The sequence below is a fragment of the Trichomycterus rosablanca genome, chromosome 5 (genome assembly GCF_030014385.1).
Source record: "Trichomycterus rosablanca isolate fTriRos1 chromosome 5, fTriRos1.hap1, whole genome shotgun sequence".
Taxonomy (NCBI): Eukaryota; Metazoa; Chordata; class Actinopteri; order Siluriformes; family Trichomycteridae; genus Trichomycterus; species Trichomycterus rosablanca.
Window position 1 is genome coordinate 7,706,625 of NC_085992.1, and position 24,084 is coordinate 7,730,708.

Consider the following 24,084-nt stretch of genomic DNA (forward strand, 5'->3'; position numbering starts at 1 on the left):
GGCTTAATGTTTTTAGGTGTAGCTGATAATTGTAAAAGTCAACCACCAATGTCAGCACCTCTAAAGGCACGTCCAAACACGAGGGGCAAAAAGAATTTTTAGTTCCTAGTAGATTGTTTGAATATTGTTTGAACAGCCTGTGACTGTTTGCTTTTGCTCTCTTCTGTACACTACGATTCTGGACCATATACATGACTTAGCATATACATGACCATATACATGACTTATTTCAGGCGGGCTTGGGACCGGCACTGATAACATCCTTTCTAATGACTAGGCTGTTTAACCAGACATAGCCGGAAGTGCACACAGGCACATGGGGGCAACACACACGCCTGAAATTCACGCAAACTGGATCAGTTTGTGATTTAAACTTTTTACTTCAATTTTTGATGTGATTTTGAATCCAGGCCTCAATGGGTTGATGATTTTTGATTTCCATTGAACATGTTCTCAACAACATAATTTTAACTTTGTTCATCAGCCCAATGTGATTTAAGTGTTCCCTGACATTTTTTGTGCAGAATATTTTAAACTTGCATTAAAACAAAAGTGCAGTGGTGACATACAGTGTGAGTACAGTGAGAATATATGGCTTTACTCTTTTTGTGAATAGTGTGCTATGAGAAGCAGTAATTGATTTTATAAAGTGGTATCATGATGTTGATTCAAGTCATCTGACATATTGAACTAACGTGATACAGTCTTTGCCAAGCACATGTGCTCACAGGAAATAGCCTATGTTACATTTTGTATTTACTTTACTACAGAGTAATTTCTTGAAAAGTGCATTTTTTTACCCAAGTAAAAATTGTATACACATGTAAAAGGCATGTACTGTACATCTTAGGATTTCCATGACATTTGCAACTGATCTTTTTTTTTCACTAGATAATTAAAATACATTTCTCTATACATTTCTCTATGTCTGTTTATTTTTTATTGTTAATTTTCTTAAAATGGGCGGCACGGTGGCTTATTGGGTAGCACTGTCGCCTCACAGCAAGAAGGTCCTGGGTTCGATACCCAGGCGGGGCAGTCCGGGTCCTTTCTGTGTGGCATGTTCTCCCCGTGTTTGCGTGGGTTTCGTCAGGGAGCTCTGGTTTCCTCCCACAGTCCAAAAACATGCAGTCTGGTTAACTGGAGACACTAAATTGCCCTATAGGTGAATTTGTGTGTATGTGTGTCTGCCCTGTGATGGACTGGACATAAAAAGTGGGAAGTGGGAGGTAACTGTATCTACGTTGAAGCATGGAGAACAAGCCACACTCCTCACAGTGACACGAAAAATATGATACATAATATGAAATGTTTAAAACACTTTATTTAGATGTAAATAATTAAATTTCATATTTAAATATTGTCATAAATAAATGATAAAAAAAGAGATGGACAGATCTTATTTAATGATAGACACATACAGATGAATCTAAATTAACAATAAATAAATAGACAGACATACAGACAGATCTAAATAAACTATAAATAGACAGACAGACAGACAGCCAGACAGAGTTTTGCTGAACTGTATTAGACCTGCTCACTCACAACACATGCAATGTCTATGTGCTTCATACCAAAGACACTGACCCTTATAAATTCACTTAGCCAGCCTAATTGATCTCAGCAGTGTCACATTGCTGTCCATCATGTGAGTGAGTCTGTGAGTGAGTGTGTGGGTCAGTGAGTCAGTGAGTGAGAGAGACGCCGATCTGAGTGTTGAAATAAGTTGTCTGAAGAGTTTGCACATCAATCCTGGTGGTAGAACAGGATCTTATGGAATAATGTTTTAGTCTGGCCACACCTTTTCTTTCTGCTTAAGATGAAAAATGTGATGCAGCCGTTTGATCTCTACAGACTAAGCTGAATAGAAACGTTACTTATTTTTGCTTTTGATAAGAAATAAAAGCTGATAAATGGCTAAAGAAATGTTGATTACTTCAGCAGGAAAAATGACATCGGTAAGTTTGAAAATGCTATTTTAATGAACAAAATATATACTTAATTAATTTTATTATATTTTTTGCATTCATTTGACTTATGCTGCTTGTATATTTTATTTAATTTTAATTAAACTAATTTCTGTTATTTTTTAAGCTACAGACCTTGTTTTACTTTTTTTGTCACTTTTTTAGTCCTACTTCTATACTGACAATGAATAAAGTGTTAGGCTCTTTATAAACATTTATGAGCATTAAGTAGAAAAGGTTTAAATTTGTTCTTTCAATTTCTTAGACGAGTTACCATCACAGCACTGTAAGTCGCTTTAGACAAAAGCGTCTGCTATATGCCGAAAATGTAAATGCTATAACAGATTTAATATTTGCTAACATTATAAAAATTAAAAACACTACTTAGTGTAAAAATGTGAGTTGGGACATCAGGCTTCTTTTGCTAGACATGGCGTGCCTATCAAGGGCTTCGGCAATATCCCCTTTAGACATAGCAAATCATGGCTGTGTAGACACTTTCTAACCCAGAAATTAATGGCATGGACTAGTGTAACAGACTACTACAACAATCACTTATTATTTTTACTATTATTATTTTTTATTATTATTATTACTACTAGGTTATCAGTTACTGTACTGTATTAATTTATTCTGTTCTTACTTTGTGTGCTTTTAGCACCTTACCTCTTCCCTGCTGGCAGTGGCATTTCTCACCTCATTTGGTAGCTCTATGCTCTATGGCTATAATCTGGCTGTGGTGAACTCTCCTGCAGGGGTAAGAAACTTAGTGTTCATCTAATGTACAGCTCACATTTATACAAGCTGGAAAAAATGTAAATAAAAACAGATACACAATATATACAATGATTGGTGGGTAGCACTGTTGCCTCACAGCAAGAAGGTCCTGGGTTCGATCCCCAGGTGGGGCAGTCCGGGTCCTTTCTGTGTGGAGTTTGCATGTTTTCCCCGTGTCTGAGTGGGTTTCCTCTGGGTGCTCCGGTTTCCTCCCACAGTCCAAAGACATGCAAGTGAGGTGAATTGGAGATACTAAATTGTCCAAGACTGTGTTTGATAAAACCTTGAGAAGTGATGAAGTGTAATAAGTAACTACCGTTTCTGTCATGAATGTAACCAGAAGTGTAAAACATGACATTAAAATCCTAACAAACAAACAAACAAACAAACTATTGTTCTGTAAATATTTGACAACCAAGGACACCAAGTGTTGAAGTTGTAAAAGTAAAAATTTTTGCTTAAAATTACAGTTCAACTGCTTAACAGTCCTGAGCCTCCATAGTTGTACGTTATCCAATCACCTGTTTATCAAACCTGCCTGGCCATAGAGGAAAGCAAAATATTTCATCCAAAGGCCTTGGCAATCTCATCAGAACGAGGAAGAAAAACCCCAGGGCAAGCATGGAGGTGGGTTAGTGATGATGAGGGAATGTTTTCCTGCTGCAGGAACTGGTGGGATTTAAAGAAACCAGTGCAGCATGAAAGCCATCAAACCTCAATGAGCTGGAAGCTTTTGCACAATAAGAATGGGCAAAGATTCCACAAGAGAGGCATCAGAAGCTTGTTAGTACCTAACAAAATGACTTAGAGTTTATCAAGGCAAAAGGATGTTCCACCAAGGATTGAGGCTGGGGGTTGAGTAATGGGGCACATGACCATTTATCAAGAGAACAACATGTCTTTTATTTTAATTTTTTTAACTTATGTTTAAAGGTGAGGTGGGTTGAAAATTTTCAAAAATTGATAAAATCCTTAACCCTCCTTGCTGGAGGGATAAGTCACAGTTTTTTAATTACAAAATGTATTGAAATTTATTACATTTTTAATAAGAAAAAATACAAATTACAAATTATTCTTACAGTATAAACTTGTTATATACACTGATCAGCCATAACATTAAAACCACCTCCTTGTTTCTACACTCATTGTCCATTTTATCAGCTCCACTTACCATATAGGAGCACTTTGTATTTCTACAATTACTGACTGTGGTCCATTTGTTTCTATACATACTTTTTATAGCCGAATTTCACCCTGTTCTTCAATGGTCAGGACCACCACAGAGCAGGTATTATTTAGGTGGTGGATCATTCTCAACACTGCAGTGACACTGACATGGTGGTGGTGTGTTAGTGTGTGTTGTGCTGATATGAGTGGATCAGACACAGCAGCGCTGCTGGAGTTTTTAAGTACCGTGTCCACTCACTGTCCACTAGATTAGACACTCCTACCGAGTTGGTCCACCTTGTAGATGTAAAGTCAGAGACGATCGCTCATCTATTGCTGCTGTTTGAGTTGGTCATCTTCTAGACCTTCATTAGTGGTCACAGGTTGCAGCCCCTGGGGAGCTGTTGGCTGGATATTTTTGGTTGGTGGATTATTCTCAGTCCAGCAGTGACAGTGAGGTGTTTATAAACTCCATCAGTGCTACTATGTCATATCCACTCATACCAGCACAACACACACTAACACACCACCACCATGTCAGTGTCACTGCAGTACTGAGAATGAGCCACCACCCAAATAATACCTGCTCTGTGGTGGTCCTGTGAGAGTCCTGACCATTGAAGAACAGCATGAAAGGGCACTAACAAAGCATGCAGAGAAACAGATGGACTACATTTAGTAATTGTAGAACTACAAAGTGCTTCTATATGGTAAGTGGAGCTGATAAAATGGACAGTGAGTGTAGAAACAAGGAGGTTTTTTTTTTTTTTTTTAATTATCTATTTTTTCCCACTTTTTTCCCCCAACTTTTATCCCCATTCTAATCGTGTCCAATTATCCTGATTGTGTCCTCTATACTGATTCGACCCTTTTTTGCCGCTGACTGAGGACGCCACTCAACTGACTGGTGCCCCCTCCGGCATGCAGTCAGTACAGCCTACATTTTTCACCTGCACGAGCCGAGTTCATACACCGAGAGACACTGCGCACGGATGGTCACACCCCCCCTCAATGTTATTTCTCAGCCCTGTGCAGGCGCCGTCAGTCAACCAGCAGGGGCCGCAGTTGTACCAGTTATGAGGACTTATGCTCCGATTCTACCCCTAAGCCCCTGAACAACAGCCAAACGTTGTTCATACTGCCGCCCAACCCAGTCGGAAAGGTAGAGCTGAGTTTCGATACAATGCATCTAGAAACCCAACTCTGGTGAGCTAGCGTACTTTACCGCTGCGCCACCTGAGCGGCTAAGGAGGTGGTTTTAATGTTATGGCTGATCGGTGTATAATGCAGCATAATGTCATTGTAGGACCTAGTGTATTTATTAGAGCTTGCAGCCTGTGCCATAATTTTGTGATTTACTCTGTGACTAAGACATTGTGATAGTTTTGATTATGAAGGCTTTTAAAGGATGTGGTCTATTTGTCAAAATATTAAACTGTATTAATTGTCAGATAAGTAGATGATGAAATGTTTAAAAAAAACTTCCATAATCGGCATAAAAACATCAGTCATTTTAACTTTTCTGCCACTTTGCGCTGTGATGGTTGCCTCTAGCAGGTCTTCATATACACTAAGTGAGGACCTATTTGTCTTGCACCATTACTCTGTTAATGATGAAAAGATTTAAATTTTCCTGTTTAATTCTTTGCCTCATAGTTGTCTGTTAGCATCCCCCAAAAAGTGGTACTGTTTTATATCTTTATTTGGAAGCATAATACCCACTTAATCCAGTTTTTATTTTAGATAATATATTCAACTATTATTAAATAAGAAATAAGAAGATATGTGATGACCAAGACTGCTTTTTAGTCACAAATTTTACTCAGCTCTATTTTGACCCTGGACTAAGGTTTGTTTGTTTGTTTATTAGGATTTTAACGTCATGTTTAACACTTTGGTTACAGTCATGACAGGAACGGTAGTTACACATTGCACAAGGTTCATCAGTTCACAAGGTCAAGCACAATATCAAACACAGGCATGGACAATTTTGTATCTCCAATTCACCTCACTTGCACGTCTTTGGACTGTGGGAGGAAACCGGAGCACCCGGAGTAAACCCACGCGGACACGGGGAGACCATGGAAACTCCACACAGAAAGGACCCGGACCGCCCCACCTGGGGATCAAACCCAGGACCTTCTTGCTGTAAGGTGACAGTGCTACCCACGGAGTAACACCGTGCCCCCTGACTAAGGTTTGCACTATTTGCACCTTTCTTGAAGTGCAGGGGGTGAAGAGATTTTATGTAGCAGTATTTAGGATGGAAGGGTCACCTCAATTTTATTTGACCTCTATGTCAGAATCTTATATTTTTTTGCATTGTCTAAACTCTGCTGTTTTGACTCATTACTAATGTTAGTTCAAATAAAAAATAGATTTAAATCAACCAATGAATCAGTCATGCATTGTTTACACAATAGTTAAACTGAGTTGTCAATGGATATATGCCAAGTGCAAAATGATCACAAAAACACTGACAGATAATTTGCTGGTGGCGCCCAGGTGGCGCAGCAGGATATTCCACTAGTTCTCTGAGTTCAAATCTCAGCTCTGCTACCGGTCAGCTGGGCGCCCCCTAGCAGGCAGCAGACAAACCTGGCCACTAGTCTGCTGGGTGGAAAAAGACCAAACTAAAAAAGAAGGTGGGGAAAAATAAAGGCATGAATAAAACAGCAAAAGAAAATTTGGTGGTATCAATGATGTTTTGTTTGTATAAAGAAAGAACAAATAATGAAAATGAATAATAGATGATGGTGCTTATAAAACCAGGAGTAGTGCACCAAGGGGTTAATAAATGTAAGCAAATCTGAATACATATCCTGCATCTTACCCTAGCAAAAAGAAAAACACAGGAGTAATAATTACTAACAACGTTCATGTATCCTCTTTAACAACCCCTGCACCATGTAAGGTTTTTATATACACTTTTATGAGCGCAGGTCATACCGTCAACTGTAGAGTTACTGTATTATGAGACTGGAAGGAAAGGGAGGAACATCTGAGCATTTTAGACTGGATTTCAGGGTGGATCTGTCTTTGTCACTTTAATTTGTTATATTAAATGCTGGGTGTCAATTTTATTGTCTCTCTTTCCTCTAATTTGACACCTATTTACTTTTAAGTAAGGACTAACTATGAATTAAAATTAATAAACTTAGATAAAATAAGGTGAAAAACGTATGTATTGTCTCTTTTTCCTCCCTCCTCTTCATATGCAGTACATTAAGGACTTCTATAACCATACGGTTGTGAGTCGGAATAGGACGGGGCTGAACGGAGAAGCTCTGACACTCATGTACTCGCTCACTGTGTCTGTCTTTGCCATTGGAGGCCTGATCGGCTCACTGATGGTGGGCGGGCTGGTCACCAGGTTTGGAAGGTAAGTCGAGAGTTGACCCCATAACATCTGGTGTTGTAAGGTTACTCTGCCAGGTGTGGTGGTGGTGCTACTCCCTAGACTGTGAGGACACAGTCCACAAAGATACTGGCTACCTCATCTGTTACCCCTCTCTGGGTGACCTTAGTAACACTCTAGAGAAGGGACACTCGTGCTGTATTAGCCAATAGGCTCTAAACTTTTACTACATTCTCTGAAGGTTGCTTTGATAATAAAAACAAAAAAACGGTGTTGTGCTAACCTAAGTATTTGTAGTGATGATAAAAAGATTTTATTACCGACAGAATAGACTGTTTTAGAGCGGAAATAAGAGTGAATTCTTTAGCATGCCTATAGAGTGACTTGCAAAGTCCTCTGTTTGTCTCATCTGCTCCAAGCATCTCAGGGGAGCCACGAGATTAGACTGCAGCCATTTAAATGCAAATGAAAGGTGATGATTCACAACTTCATTTAATGTTCTAATCAATTTCAGCCCAGCAAAGTGTTTTATAGGGCTAAGGCCATCATAACATAGAGCACGGCAAAGCCGGGTGTAAATCAGGGAAAAAGTTTACCACCTGATAGAACTAATCAAGGAGGCCAGCTATTTTCTCAGCACTGCAGTCATGGAACATCAATAAACTGGTTTTGATAGTTAAACTCCCTGGTGGCGGCTGTTGAGCACAACTACCTCGGTTAATGAGTGGTGCTTGGAAAAGGACTCTGTCTGTCTGTCTTTGCAGGAAAGGAACTGTGGTCTACTCTGCCGGACTGGTCTTCATCGCGGGCTCTTTAATGGGCTTCAGCAGGGTCTGTTCCTCACCTGAAATGGTCATTGTTGGTCGCTTTGTTACAGGAATACACTCAGGTGACATGCTTTAATGATATTATGGTTTGTTTTTTAGTGGTATTTCATGTTTCATGTTCATGTACTGCTCATCTGAAGATCTAAAGATATTTAAAATAAATAACAGACCAATAATTTTATTGGAAATTCACACAGCAGGTTTTTCATCAGATTCCACTTACATAATCAAAACTTAGGAGTGGAATAAAATACAGTCAAGTATGAACATACATACACTTAAATATTTTTTTCCTTAGCCCAACATGACAGTTTGGGTTTCCCTCCCAACTTTAACAAAATGCCACTGCTTTGTGTACTCTTTACAACTGAACTGTTTGTACAGTTCTGAAGTTTCTTTCAAATTACTTAGTATGACATTCCTGACTTGTGAAGCTACTTTCTGAGTAATCTATTCCCTAAGCTCTGTACAATTTTGACAATTTTAGTAAGTATTGCCATATTGTACATTTACATTTTTGGCATCCAAAGCAACTTACAGTACTGTGACAGTATACAGTCTAAGCAATTGAGCGTTAAGGGCCTTGCTCAAGGGCCCAACAGTGGCAACCTGGCAGTGGTGAAGCTTGAACCAGTGACCTTTCGATTACGAGTACCTTAACCACTAGGCTACAACTGCCCTAAAGTATATTTCCACATATCCCACCTATTGTTGGGAAGCTGGGGTCAGAGCACAGGGCAGCCGTTGTACAGTGCCCCTGTAGCAGAGAGGGTTAAGGGCCTTGCTCAAAGGCCCAACAGTGGCTGCTTGGATTGGAGCTGGGATTAAAACTCATAATGTTTTGATTGATAGCCTAAAGCTCTATCAACTAATCTACCACTGTCAGACCCACAATAAACTTATCAAAGAGTATCAGGTCTCAAAAAATATGTGGCCTCAGCTTCTCTAAATGTTTTATGCCAATGACTATACAACAAATAACAAATCTTAATTTATTATTACATTTAAATTAATAAAGTAGTTTATGCCATTGGACATCATGTGCTGATCCCCCTTTCCTTTCTTAGGCATCTCTCTGAGTGTAGTTCCCATGTATCTAGGTGAAATTGCTCCTAAAAACCTAAGAGGGTTCCTAGGCCTCATGCCCAGCATCTTTATCTGCATTGGTGTCTTCTCGGCTCAGCTTCTGGGTCTGCATGAACTTCTTGGAAAGGTATGTTACAGAGAGCAAATAACTTTGGGTTATATAACAAGAGTTAATATAGAGCCATATATCACTGTATTTCAGCTTGTCTAGGCTCAGGGTTATTAATGGATGCTGCTAGACTGTCTATCTAAGCTGATATTTTTGGCAGGATGAACACTGGCCCCTGTTCCTTTCCCTGGTGGTTGTCCCAACGTTAATCCAGCTGATGCTATTGCCATGGTTTCCAGAAAGTCCTCGTTATTTGTTGATTGAAAAGCACAACGTTCACGCCACTATTACAGGTTGGAGAGCTGGATTATTTTCATCACTGTTGATATAAATGTGTGCTTGATTTAACATCATGTTTAAAAAGGGGGGTCAGTGTTTTTTTAGTCATATTATTCCAGGTGTCAGTGAAATATATGCTCTGGGGGGGAGGGGGGTAATCGTGGCAGTTAAGGCTTTGTAAATAGTAAAAAAATAATAATAAAAAAGGTAAGTAACCTTCTCGTCATATTTGAGGCAAAATTATTTGTTCTACTTGCTTGTAAATCATGTGGCCTGTCAGTTCAAAAAGCTTCTTGTTTTGCATCGACATTTAAGTTCTGACATTGTAGCTTAGCACAGTGGTCCCCAAGTACCGGTCCGTGGGTCATTTATTACCGGGCCGCACAGAAAGAATAAATTAGAGATCGCTACTAGAGCAATTCAATTTCCAATACTTTTCAGGTGTTATTGTCCCCAATCACCACTAGGTGGGAGCAGTGTCTCGTTGCAGCAAAAAGAGCTCAGGATTCACACTGATTTTCCATTCTATAATTATTCTATGTTAAATCCCCCTGCCCCCGCCGGTCCGTGAAATTATATCTTATATGAGATTGGTCCGTGCTGCAAAAAAGGTTGGAGACCGCTGGCTTAGCAGACATTAGAAAACCTGGGGTAAATTTTAAGCATTAGCCCCTGTTTATTTTATTTGTGACATTTTGGTCATTCGTACATTTTAGAGGTGATCTACACCTTTCAAAGCAAAATGTACCCCAGAGATCTATATATAAAAAACTTTATAACAGGTAAATTTAGGTACATTATGCCAAAATTGCTGACTATACCTTCAATTAGTTATTTGGATACAGAAGTTGTAATAATTAAAATCTCACATTCTATTCTATGGTCTTGTATAAAGCTTTTTATTTTCCACTGTGTCCTGTAGCTCTGAAGTGGTACAGGGCAAAGTGTAATATTCAGGCTGAGATCGAGGAAATGCAGGAGGAACAGCGATCCCTGTTCTCTGTAGAGACCGTGTCTGTCTGGCAGCTGCTGCTCGACCCTACAGTCCGCTGGCAGGTCCTTTCTGTGGTGGTCATTAACATTGGGATGCAGCTGTCCGGTATTGATGCAGTAAGACTGTGTTTACACTTACACTTCTCTGCATGATGTGTTTTTATTGTCAGCCAGTTAACTAACATGTGTTCTTTTTATAAATAGAGATAAAATATTTGTTAAATATAAAGATGTATTACATGAATAGATAAATCACATGACTGTGTGCTCCTTGAATGGTTTGATATAATACTTGGCAAAATAGCATTCCTTTAAGTAAAATATAACTCAGAGTTTTGTGAGTGTGCAAATGATCTGCATTTGGAGAAGGAAATACTGGAGCATTACCTTCCTGAGTTATTTGGCTAAGCTGCAGATTAATTATTCAAATGATTAAGTGGACAGAGATGGCAGAAAGCTCATACTTTATCCAACAGAGCTGAACAAATTAGAATCCTCATTTCTAGAGTCCGTTTATAGCATCTAATTTGTTCTGCCCTGCCAAGGCAATAAATATAGACTATTATTAAAGCAAATTAAATAGAACAAAATTCAGATCTCAGACATAGTTTGGATAAAATAAATTGTGAGTTCAGAATACTGTTATTTAATTTATTTTTCATGTACAGATAGATAGATAGATAGATAGATAGATAGATAGATAGATAGATAGATAGATAGATAGATAGATAGATAGATAGATAGATAGATAGATAGATAGATAGATAGATAGATATTTTGATGGGTCATCAACCTTATTCACTAGGAAGTGAAATATTTGGAGAGTTTCACCTGTTACTTTATTAGTCAATAATTAGCATGACAAGTTAGCTTACTGAACACAGACAGGCTTAATTTCGGTCAATACAGTAGAGAATAAATCTCACTTTTACTGAACTTAACTATCTAACAGTCATCCAGATGAAAAATGTCTGAAAAATGTTACAAAGCTATGTCTAAGGTTTAAAGACTACACCAAACCACTGTGAGAGCCATTATATCTGTAACATGGCAGCTGAGCCACATTAAGGGTTGTGTCCTTCTCCAAAACTGTTATTTCTCTGGCAAATCTGAGAGGGAGAAACCATGATATATAGAGAACCTTCCATCTGGAGTGAATTAATGCTAATGAGGTGCAGATGATTGTCGATTAAGAGAAACTGACACATCAATCATCTGTGCCTCTGTGCTCCCATTGCTGACCAAATTGGCCATGCAGAAGGACATGACTATCAACTCATAATGATTCCCATAATCAAATGGTAAAAACTTAGAACAGTGATGACCCAGGGGTGGCTGGCCGAAAAAAAAAACAGGCTTTATGAAAAGAAAGTAGGAAGGACCCCTAAACCTTTCAAGTTTATTTACATTTATTGTATTTAGCAGATGCTTTTATTCAAAGCAAAGCTACAATTGGGACAAAATACAATCAGGCAACCTGGCAGTGGCGGGACTTAAACCAGTTAACTTCAGATTACTAGTTCAGTAGCATATTCGCTCATGTTTAATGTTTAATGGACAGACAAAGGACAGACAAATTAAATTCCATTACACATTTCATCAAAATGTATAAATAGTTTAAGATGGATGTAAATTAATTTGTTTAAGCTTAACCTAAGGTGTAATTTAGTTTTGCAACAGAATAATGATCCAAAATTCAAAGGTAAATTTGCGTGTTATTGGCTAAACCCCAATGGTGGCAACTTAGCTGTGGTGGGACTTAAACCAACTTTACCATCACGTCTACTACCTTAACTGCTCAGATAACATTGCCCCTTTTTACAACAGTAATATGACTGTGTTAAATGTGGCTTTAAAGGAACACAGATGGGAAAACATACATTTATTTAATTGTTAAATATCAAAACCACAGGCTTCAGCTAAAAACAGTTGACTTCTATAAAATTCCTGATGTTTCTTCAAACCGATAAAGAGACAGGAGTGAGTGTGGGTATGTGTGTGGGTACATGTGAGTATGCAGGGTAAATGGGGTTGACAGGTGGTGAGTCTTGGCTGAGTTGAAGCAGAGCAGCAGGAAAGCGACTGACCGTGTGTCCTCTGAACTCCCAGTAGCTCTAAAACCATCTGTGTTTTCTCTGATTACCCCCCTGCCTAAACTCACACACACCCCTTCAGCCCCAAAATTGAATCTGAAGTGTTGTACACCATGACCGTGTAGTTATGATACACACATTATGATACACAATCAGCATCTCTCTCTCTCTTATCCTCTCTCACCTAGTCTGTTTTACTTACTGCTCTTGTTTCTCTTGGGGACTGCAGATCTGGTTCTATACCAATGACATCTTTGAGAATGCTGGGATTCCAACTCCAGAGATCCCATACACCACTGTAGGAACCGGGGCCATAGAGATCATTGCAGGCCTCATAGGGGTGAGACTTTCTATTTTTAATTCAAGCTATATGACTATTAGCTATTTGTCTAGTTTTAAAGATGTGTTATGACCATGTACACATCATTTTGGTAAATGTAAAGATCAACATTCTGGACAACCAGCTTAGTATACATTTTAAAAATATTAAGCCTTTTTAAAGTTTCTTTTTACACATATCCTGTTAGCACTTCTGGTAGGTGTACAGTTAGAAATCACAGGGCATTGTTGGTTTAATATTTTTGGCTGAAGGACCATTCATCTGTTTAGAAATTATAAGCAAGTCATATCTGTCCAGTTAGGGTCATATGGGTATCACTTTTCACTGATAAATGGGGTAGAATGGCTCCATGGTATATAGACTAACAGATAGACTACAGTCAGTAAGTGCATTCCCTTGAAGTTCATCTATCTGATCTAGCTCATAAAATGGTAAATAAATGTATGCACAGTATACTGTAGATGAAGTAATAAAGCGGGCAGTGAGTTTAAGTGCAAAAGATATGTCAGTAGATATTATAAATTATGAAAACTATCTTCAGCTCTGGATCTCTGAGGTTTTAAAAATGATGGTTAATTAACTTCTCACTATGTAACCACTTATAAATAATATCCAACATGTGCGTTCTGTACAAGTGAGCACTTGTAGTATATTTCATTTTTATCAACTGCTTTATCCTGGTCAGGCAAGGCAGGAACACCCTGGACAGGACGCCAGCAGTGTGGGGCTTGCGTAACAGACAACAGCACCACTCAAGCACTGCAAATGATACTGTTGGCTACTTCATTCAATCATCAATAGATAAGTTTCCACCAGTCATCACAAGTCTGCCCTGTAGTAGTCAGCCAGAGCTGTAAAGCAACCAAGCCTGTATGAGCTCTCCCTCTGGAGTTTCTCTACCCTCCAACTGTTTTGTCAGCTTTGCTTTGCTTTTCTCTTCATCTTCTGCAGCTCACTTTTCCCACTTTTTCTGCTCCGACACTCATAGAAATACAGTGTATGAGATGATGGGAGCACATTAGAGAGACAGATGAGTCTTGTTCCCACCAGCTCCTTCTCTGGGTCACATCTCAAAGCCGTAATGGAGGCTCTGAGATGGGAGGCTCTCTCCCAGGCGTATCGCTTAGCCAGGATTTAGTGATGCACCATCAGCATCTGGAAGAGGCAAGGCGTACTGTTAGTCAGGAGAACTCATTGCTGTCAGTGTCAATTGGCTCTCACTTGGGAGGCGAATGGCACACAGGAGGAAGGCCAGAGATTGGTTATAAAATTACAACTATTCATTCTGCTGTCAGCTGCTCACTGCACCTTCCTTTAAGTCAGCAAACGGACTTAGCTCTAGTCTCATCTTTACCTTATTGCCCTACTGTCTTCATCTTGTACAGTACAGTACCAGAAGTACTAGGGCCATAATTAGGAATTTCCAAAATACTGACCAGTAAAAGCAATAAAATTGCAGATGGGTGGCAAATATAAAATAACTAAATTAATAATTTGATTATTGCATGATACAGTTAATCAGTTAACAACCTTCCCTAATCTGTATGCATACAAATGTAAAGGCAGTCTAAATTATCTTAATTTTGGACCAAGATTTCAAGAAAAATGAAGCTAGATTACTTGAAAAGAGTAATGGACAAAAGCTCTGGTCTACACATATGTGGGAAAAAATGGTGTGGTCATCCAATTCACCATATGTTCTTCCTGTGGTCAACATACACTGGTACAGGTACAGGCCATAAATGCTTGACCCCTGCAGTGCTGAGGTCTGGTAGTTCTCATTAGCTATTAGGACATTTAGTTGGCATGTTAGGGAAGGAAGGGGTCAGTGCATATAATTACAACAAATATTCTGGCTGGTCACTTGACCAATATGATGAAACAGTTTTATACGGATGGGAGTGATTTCTTTAAGCATTAAGATTTACCCATCCACAATGCAGACTATTACCCCGTGCCCCTCACGAAAGGTGCTGCATCAGGCCTCAGAATTTACTAAACTGGACCTGTGTAGTGCTTGTAACTTGATTTGAAAAAAATGGCAGAAGAATAAGTGGAAGATGGTGTCCATCACCTCTTTTGATTATTATGAATACAGGGTGATGCCTTCTGGGCTTATGAATGCTCCTTCTATCTTTTAACTGTTTATTAATGACGTACTCTGGGAGGCACTGGGACACTAAGCTTTCATATACTTAAATGATAGACCCATTTATAATAAGATCTTGGTCTGATACATGGACACACTTGGTGCATTCTCCATCTACTCCTAGAAAACCATCTTTATATCAAACTGGGAAGATCTCAGTTTCCCATTGACACCATAGCCTTTCTGGTCTTTGTGTCAAGGATCAGTGTTTAGATGGGTCCCACCAAGACTAAGGTCTTAACAGAATGGCCACAGCCCATCCCAATTCGGCTGGTCCAGCACTTCTTGGGCTTCTGGTGTCTGGCCTTAACCAACCCCACCTCCCAGGTCAAACATCTGCTCTGGGTGTAATATGCACACAACACTCTTTGGCATTCATCTTTGAGCATGTCACACTTTGAATGCCAGTTTGGGTACCTCACCCATGTTCCCGGTTCCAAATGCTGATATTGGTGTTCCATCCAACCGAGTTCTACCATTGTTGCAAAAGGACGTGGTAGAGCCACTGCATCTACAATGACTGCAGCAAACCGTAACAAGCAATTGGGACCTTCTTTTTGTCAAGTACCATCAAGTGTCTATTGATTCTCACCAGGTTAAGGGTGGTACACAATATCTAGTCGACTGGGAGAGGTATGGTCCCGACGAGCCATCTTGGGTTCCAGCCTTCCATGTTCTAAAACCAGAACTGATCAGGAAATTCAAAAGCAAATAAATAGCAGGCCAAAGAACATTTCTAAGAGAGGGGATACTGTAACAAACCAGCCTGCAACACCTTCCTCCACCAGCAGAGGGGTGCACAGGACAGCTAAGGGTATGTCCCAGGGACTCACGTTGAATTCTGAATTCAGTACCAGAGCTGAATTTTGAACTTTGGTGAGCTAGCATGTTTACTCTTGCCAATTTTGTTCTTTTTTAAGAATACTTACCTCCCTTCTTTGTCAAGAGACTTGGTTCATGAACCACATCGGTTCTTTCACTTTAGTTTCTCGGCTTTTGGCGTGCAGCTCATTTGTTTCCTGAGCTGCCGCTTGGTACACTCTGTAGAGCACTCGTTCTCCACGCTCAACAGTCTTGTCTAAACCCTTGGGTGGTTGAAAATTCTTTATTTTTTGTTTTTGTTTTCACCCAGTTTGTGTGACAGTTCATTTGGCTTCTCCTGTTTTGATTCTGTTCAGCCAGTGCACTTGGGTCCTGAATCGGTTTGGTAGTGAGTCATTCCACACCACCCCATTACAGTTGCCCCCATGTGTAACTGAGAAAGTAAGTAATTGTGTGGTGCCTCTGCATAAATTCACCCTATTCAGAGTGTATTCCTGTGTTGTACCCATTCCCACTAAAACCTTGACCAGGATCCATCACTCAATGAATTAATAAATGATCGACTACAGAATGAATTACTGAATGATTAACTACACTCTACCATCATGATAATCAAATCACCATGACAACATGACGACATGAATGTAAGCTGTTCTGATGACCCATGGTTGCCCAACATAAAATTCATCGTTTTGATTTTTCATTTGTCAATGATAATATTTTAAATCATTTTTAAATCTTTTATTTCTCTGTCTCCCCTAGTGTTTAACTATTGAGCGGCTGGGAAGAAGAGCACTGCTAATTGGGGGTTTTGGAGTCATGGGAATTTGCTGTGCTGGGATAACGTTTTCCCTCATATTACAGGTAAACATATCTAAAACTCTCACACAATTCTCTATGTTAGTGCCACACAGCTGCAGGGATCCTGTTGTGACAAATTGCAATAAACTTGCAGCCTGTCCGAATTACTACCCTGATCAATAAAATGATTAATTTAATGAAAAAAAATTATAATATGATAAATAAAGCTTAATGTGGTCTTTTTTAAACATATGAAGTGTACACTAACCAGGATTTGAATATTAGGCTGCCTTTGGGACAGACTGTGGGACAGTGGTAGCTTAGTGGGTAGAGCTTCAATTGAAAGGTTGAGAGTTTGAATCCCGGCTCTGCCTTGCTGCCACTGTCACGATGGCTGATCCTGCGCTCGGACCCCAGCTTCCAAACAAGCTGGGATATGTGAAAAAAGAATGTTGTTGTACTGTACACCTGTATATGTATATATGACACATAAAGGCATTCTATTCATTCCATTATTTGTGAGGACATGTTCAGCATCCATCAAAAACGTACTGACAACAATGATTTCAATTTTCAGTGTAAAATTTTTGACCAGCATCAATAAAAGATTTGAAGATATGGTGGTGCGGTGGGTAGCATTGTTGCCTTACAGAAAGAAGGGCCTGTGTTTAGTATCCCGGCCAGATGGCTAGGGTCCTTTCTGTGTAGAGTTTGCACATGGGTTTCCTCCGTCTAAAGACATGCAATCAGGCCAACTGGAGCTACCATAAACTGCCCTAAAGTGTGTGTGTGTGTGTGTGTGTGTGTGTGTGTGTGTGTGTGTGTGCGTTTGGAAAAAGCAGTAGTAAAACACACAATGATTGAATACATTAATTTCTTTCTGAGTCCTCTGTAGACAGTAAAATTTGGGTCAGGGAGGTTAAACCTGTAAATCTTACTAATTTTAAAATGTTAAGATCATTTCAATATACTCATAAAACTAGATGTAGATTTGTTTATTTTTAAATCTAATATAGATTATCTATAATCATAGTTTATTTTAATAATATTTTATTGTGCTTATATCTCCCTCTTCTAGACACATATCCACTTCATGAAATATGTGAGTGTTGCCTGTGTCGTTGGCATTATTGCTGGGTTCTGTATAGGTCCAGGTGAGTAGGATTTTTGCTCATTTTAAATGGCTGTCATAACCACATAACCACAGTTTCCTCGTGTGAGATAATGTACAGTATCTCTGATGCATATGCTCAGACATGCTCTCTGGGATGTGCTTTAAACTAGCTCAACAGATGGTCATCCTTTGACCCCAGAGTCCCAGAACGTCTGCAGATAGTGAAACACTGACACCTGGAGGCAGAACCACCACAACAACTGGAGAGAGAGGGAAATCAGTGCTGTTTTCTGAGCTTGTTTAGTAGTAGGACAAAGTCAAAATAAAAAATACATATATTGTTTTTCTAATTTTAACCCTTTCAGTAGAATATTCTATCAGCTTTAGACAAATTACACATTATTTTCTCTCTTTAATCCTAATGAAATAGCATATAAAAGGTGTGCATACAGGTTTTTTTGTTGTTAAAAATAGTAATTTAACCAATAATTTGAACAAAATTTATACAACATGCATTTTTGTATTCACAAGAAAATATGTAGTAATATTTGTTTAATATCTTTTTTAATTTTACAGTTTTTTATTTTTTACAGGATCATTAGCTGTAGCACCATTGACAGGATTTGTTAATGCTGTAATACCTTTACTAATTTACACATAATGAAACTATTTAGAATTACTTAAATGTTCCGGTGGCTAAGTGGTTAGCACTGTTGCCTCACAGCAAGAAGGTCCTGGGTTCGATCCCCATGTTCTCCCCGTGTCTGCGTGGGTATACTCAGGGTGCCCCGGTTTCCTCCCACAGTCCAAATGTGGACTGTGGTGAGGTGAATTGGAGATACAAAATTGTCCATGACTGTGTTCGATATAACCTTGTAAACTGATGAACCTTGTGTAACGAGTAACTACCGCTTCTGTCGTGGATGTAACCAAAGGGTGTAAAACATGACGTTAAAATCCAAATAAACCAACAAACATTACAAAAGCTGACAGTTTTGAACTGTGGAATGCAAAAATCACTAAAAGCACAGCTTTAGAGTTCTGGAAAAGCCGGGTTTGATCCTGCGTTTGTCCTCTATGGTCACTCTGTCTTATGGGTTTGCATGTTCACCCCATGCATATGTGGATTTTTTTTCCTCTAAAATACATGCAGAAGGTGAACTGGCTGCTCTAAATTGCACCTAGGTGTAAGTGAGCTCACCCAAACAAAATATTTCTGCCTATCTAGTGTTTTTTGCTAAGCTGTGGACCATGAACAGTAGAAAGTAGTTACGGAAGAATAAAGAAATAAACTGAACATGTGCTTATGTAAAAAAAGATGGTTTTTAATGTGAATTTATTCCTGCATTTATTAAAATATTTAATGTTGATAAAACCTACTTCTTTGTTTTGCACTAAATACATCACAATTAAAGTACATGGCATTAGCAAGTATCCTAGATGTAAAAGACTGAGGTGTACATTTTTTGTTTATAAATATGTTGCTCATTGAGTGATCCATCAGTATCAGGCCTAGTGTTTATGCATGCCACAGGAGTAGAGTAGAGCAGAGGAACACGGCTGAAATGATGAATGAGACTGCAAGTGCTTTACTCTGTTGATGTATGATCCAACACCACTCCAAAATCTATAATTCATTCTGGGGCCGCAGTCTCAATCGCTGTAATTACGTCTTTAATTAGGATTTTTTATGGCTCATTGTTCATAAACAATGATGAATATGGCTTTTTAAGACAAAATCCTGCATGAACAATGAATTACAAGCAGAGTTCCATATGAGTTTAACTGCGGCACGGTTTCTGCTGCAATTATCATGCACAAATAATGAACTCACCGCTTGGCTTGTTCCTGAATTCATTAGACTTGAAATAACACCTTGCGCCTGTTTATTTTTCACTTGTAACCAAAAGAGATTAGAAGTTAAGCACTGGAACAATAATGAGCACCTCGTAAAGCTAGTTTATTGTCCTCTTTCCACCATGAACTGTTGCATAATGAAAAAGCACTGGACTTATGCATTAATAAATACAATATACATGCATATACACCGATCAGCCATAACATTAAAACCACCTCCTTGTTTCTACACCCACTGTCCATTTTATCAGCTCCACTTACCACTTTGTAGTTCTACAATTACTGACTGTGGTTCATCTGTTTTTCTGAATGCTTTGTTAGCCGCCTTTTATGCTGTTCTTCAATGGTCAGGACTCTCCCAGGACCACCACAGAGCAGGTATTATTTAGGTGGTGGATCATTCTCAGCACTGCAGTGACACTGACATGGTGGTGGTGTGTTAGTGTGTGTTGTGCTGGTATGAGTGGATCAGACACAGCAGTGCTGCTGGAGTTTTTAGATACCGTGTCCACTCACTGTCCACTCTATTAGACACTCCTACCTAGTTGATTCACCTTATAGATGTAAAGTCAGAGACGATCGCTCATCTATTAGTGCTGTTTGAGTTGGTCATCTTCTAGACCTTCATCAGTGGTCACAGGACGCTACCCATGGGGCGCTGTTAGCTGGATATTTTTGGTTGGTGGACAGTTCTCAGTCCAGCAGTGACAGTGAGGTGTTTAAAAACTCCAGCAGCGCTGCTGTGTCGTATCCACTCCTACCAGCACAACACACACTAACACACCACCACCATGTTAGTGTCACTGCAGTGCTGAGAATGACCCACCACCCAAATAATACCTGCTCTGAAAAACAGCATAAAAGGGGGCTAACAAAGCATGCAGAAAAACAGATGGACTACGGTCAGTAATTGTAGAACTACAAAGTGCTTCTATATGGTAAATTGAGCAGTTAAATGGACAGTGAGTGTAGAAACAAGGAGGTGGTTTTAATGTTATTGCTGATTGGTGTATGTACACAGTATGTAAGGCTTTTTTTACATTTCTGAAGGGGAAAAAATTATTAGCAAATCGTGGTTTTCATAAGAAAGACTGCATGTTTGAATTGTGTAAACAATAGAATTAAAAAAAATAGTAATATGTTTAATTTTGTGTTAAAGCTGGAGTCCCATTCCTGATAACCGCAGAACTGTTTAAGCAGTCCCATCGTCCTGCTGCATATATTGTAGGAGGATCACTGAACTGGATTTCTAACTTTACCATTGGATTTATCTTCCCGTTCTTACAGGTACTATATCACTACAGATGACCTTATGGCATTTTTCCATTTTTAACACTGATCAATATCAATACTGGTGTCAAAGCTCTTAGTATTGACAAATAGTGACATCAAAATAATAGAGAGACTATGCAAGTGTATTATGCAAAAACATCACAGATGTGATGGTGAGCTGTTTTACAATACTTTGATATTGTGTTGTTTCCTTGGTTCATACATTATATTATATACATTATCATACATAAATAAATGGTTCAGCATGGCAGTGCATAGAATCTTACCAGGAATCTGAAGTCCCAGAGGGTTCTGCACTTGGTCCTCTTTTATTTTTCATATGCTCCCACTCTCTTGGTAAAATTATATCATCTCATGACTTATCTTACCATTCCTCGTCATGTCACCCTTCAGACACCCAAGTTTTAGCTCTTATCCTGACAAGCCTGGCTGATATCTTCTTATGGATATCAGCTTATTACCTGAAACTTATGTCTGGAAATACATATCAGCTCAGTTTTACTGGGGTTATGTCTCTATAGCTCTCATTTCCAGTAGCTGCTTACCTTCAAAATAAATCTATGATGCTTGCCTACAAAGTCAAAAATGAACCAACCCCTGTATGACTGTACCCCTGTGTACATTAAAGTCATGAAAGTCCAGTGGCCTACACAGAGCCATGACTTCTACACCACTGAACAGCTCTTGAATTAACTGGAGCATCATTTGAGGCTTTCCTTACCAGCATCCGTGTCCAGCCATACAAATGTTCTTTTTACAGAATGGCCACAAATTCTCACAGACATACTTAATATAGCTGACAGCATCACATATAGGTCACTATTTTCATGTCCAACAAGCTCATGGTCAGGTGTCATAATACTTTTGGCCAAATAGTGTAGTATTCTTCGATATATTTATAAGGGCGGCACGGTGGCTCAGTGGGTAGCACTGTCGACTCACAGCAAGAAGGTCCTGGGTTCGATCCCCAGGTGGGGCGGTCCGGGTCCTTTCTGTGTGGAGTTTGCATGTTGTCCGAGTGGGTTTCCTCCGGGTGCTCCGGTTTCCTCCCACAGTCCAAAGACATGCAAGTGAGGTGAATTGGAGACACTAAATTGTCCATGTCTGTGTTTGATATAACCTTGTGAACTGATGAATCTTGTGTAACCTACCATTCCTGTCATGAATATAACCAAAGTGTAAAACATGACGTTAAAATCTTAACAAACAAACCTATATATTTATATATTTTATTCCATTATCAAGTTAAGCTTAAATACATTTTTGTTTTTTAGATGTTGGCAGGATCCTACTGTTACCTGGTGTTCAGCTGCGTGTGCCTGGCTGTTGCCCTCTATGTGTTTTTCATCATTCCTGAGACCAAAAACAAGACGTTTATGGAGATCAGTCAGATGTTTGCTACTAAAGAGGCTGTGGTAGAGAGCCAGGCCCTCGGTCAGCCGGATCAACTCAAACTGAAGAAGATGAATGGCTACGGGACACTGGAAAACCGGTCATTCGAATTTGACAGTTCCTTCTCGTGTCCATGAGAGAGGGGGAAAGAAATACTCACAAAGTATTCAGGGTACAATAATGTGTTTCAGTATACAGTACACAGGGTTGGCCAGTAATAAAATACAATTATTCAGAATAGAAAAATGTACTAATGAGTATTTATATTCCGTCCAAGATCATTTGAAAAAGGCAGTATTCACAACACAGTTACATTATCATTACTGTAAACATGGTACTTTTTTATTTTCATCAGCTGCTTTATCCTTGCCAAGTTACGGCAGGTCCGGTTTTACAGGGCAACACTGGGCGAGAATAACCTTTACTGGGTACCAATCCATCACAGGGCTTCAGCCATCCTCATTCTCTCAGGCATAGCCAATCATGTCTACTTAGACACCCAATGTCACGGATCCAGCCTCTGTGTGCTCCTGGAGCTCCTGTGCACCTGCCACGCCCACCTTTTCAGGAGCACATGGTGGAAGAGTGTTTGTTTAGGGTGACGAGTCAACGCCCCTTTTATGATTGGTCCCCTCTGATAATTAGCCCCAGCTGCCCCTCATCTGAGGGTATTTAAGAGGGGAGCTGGGGAACAGTCATTGGAGACTGTTTTTGTTTAACTCTTGGTAACTGTTGGTTTGTTTTGCTATAACGATAATTTGCTTTTGATTCCATCCGTCAGCCAGCCTTTGTTTTTGTTTGTAAGACCTGTCTAGTCCTGTTTAGCTCTGTCTAGTCCTGTTTAGTCCGATTTAGTCCTGTTTAGCTCTGTCTAGTCCTGTTTAGTCCTGTTTAGCCTTTGTCTTTGTTGGTTAGTTTTTGCCTTAGCCTGTTTAGCCTTGTTAGCTCATGTTCTGTTTGTCTTAGTTTAGTTCCTGTTTAGCTTAGGATTCATGTTTAGCATTAGCTTAGGGTTCATGTTTAGTATTAGGGTTTATGTTCCTGTTTCATGTTTAGATTAGCATTGTTCATGCATGTTTAGTTTAGGTTAGCATTTAGCATTAGTCGTTTGTTTTTCTTGTTGTAACCTGTCTTGTGTCTTTGTTATAATTCAATATATTTTGTTATACATCTCTGCGTGCATGTCCTTTTTGTCTCCTCATAGCCCATAAAGCATTACACCCAGCTTTTTAAAATGTATTCTGTTTTATTAAATTCTGCATATATTTTTTATTTTTTGTATTTGTTAGTTCTACACTCTTTTTTTAATATTATGGGACTATGTCACATAGAGTATAAGGCCAACAGTACAACTCCAGTTTCAAGAAAGTTGGGACAGTGGGTAAAATGTAAAAACAAAAATTACTTTCCACACTCTTGTTAATGATATTTATAATGTATGACGGTATGTACAGATGTTATATCATCTACTTTTGCTATTGGAGGGGGTTCTTATTGTTTTAACATATTATTTTTATTGATTTCCTATTGTAATTTTCTTACATGTACTACTGACAGTTAAGTTATGTGTGTCTTTCAGTGGCATACATTAAAATGTTTTTCTCTTTGGTACTCCAGCAGCAGCATATCAAAACCACCAGGAAAAAAAACCCATTAT

The 24,084-nt window shown here is 39.1% G+C and overlaps 1 protein-coding gene across 1 annotated transcript; it reads left to right on the forward strand.

The window, feature by feature from the left end:
* Positions 1-1,916: 1,916 nt before the first annotated feature.
* Positions 1,917-22,564, forward strand: slc2a15a (solute carrier family 2 member 15a). The gene is made up of 12 exons (XM_062994804.1): positions 1,917-1,961; positions 2,629-2,727; positions 7,136-7,296; positions 8,037-8,161; positions 9,167-9,312; positions 9,455-9,587; positions 10,496-10,683; positions 12,889-12,999; positions 16,733-16,834; positions 17,850-17,925; positions 20,902-21,029; positions 22,310-22,564. Exons 1-12 carry the CDS (start codon positions 1,917-1,919, stop codon positions 22,562-22,564), a joined length of 1,569 nt encoding a protein of 522 aa, XP_062850874.1.
* The last annotated feature ends 1,520 nt before the right edge of the window (positions 22,565-24,084 follow it).

Excerpts from the sequence above, each read along its gene's own strand:
- slc2a15a (XM_062994804.1), top strand. The coding sequence starts at position 1,917 with ATGGCTAAAGAAATGTTGATTACTTCAGCAGGAAAAATGACATCG. Across the intron at positions 7,297-8,036 it reads CTGGTCACCAGGTTTGGAAG|GAAAGGAACTGTGGTCTACT; the intron begins GTAAGTCGAGAG and ends CTGTCTTTGCAG. Across the intron at positions 9,313-9,454 it reads TGCATGAACTTCTTGGAAAG|GATGAACACTGGCCCCTGTT; the intron begins GTATGTTACAGA and ends TATTTTTGGCAG.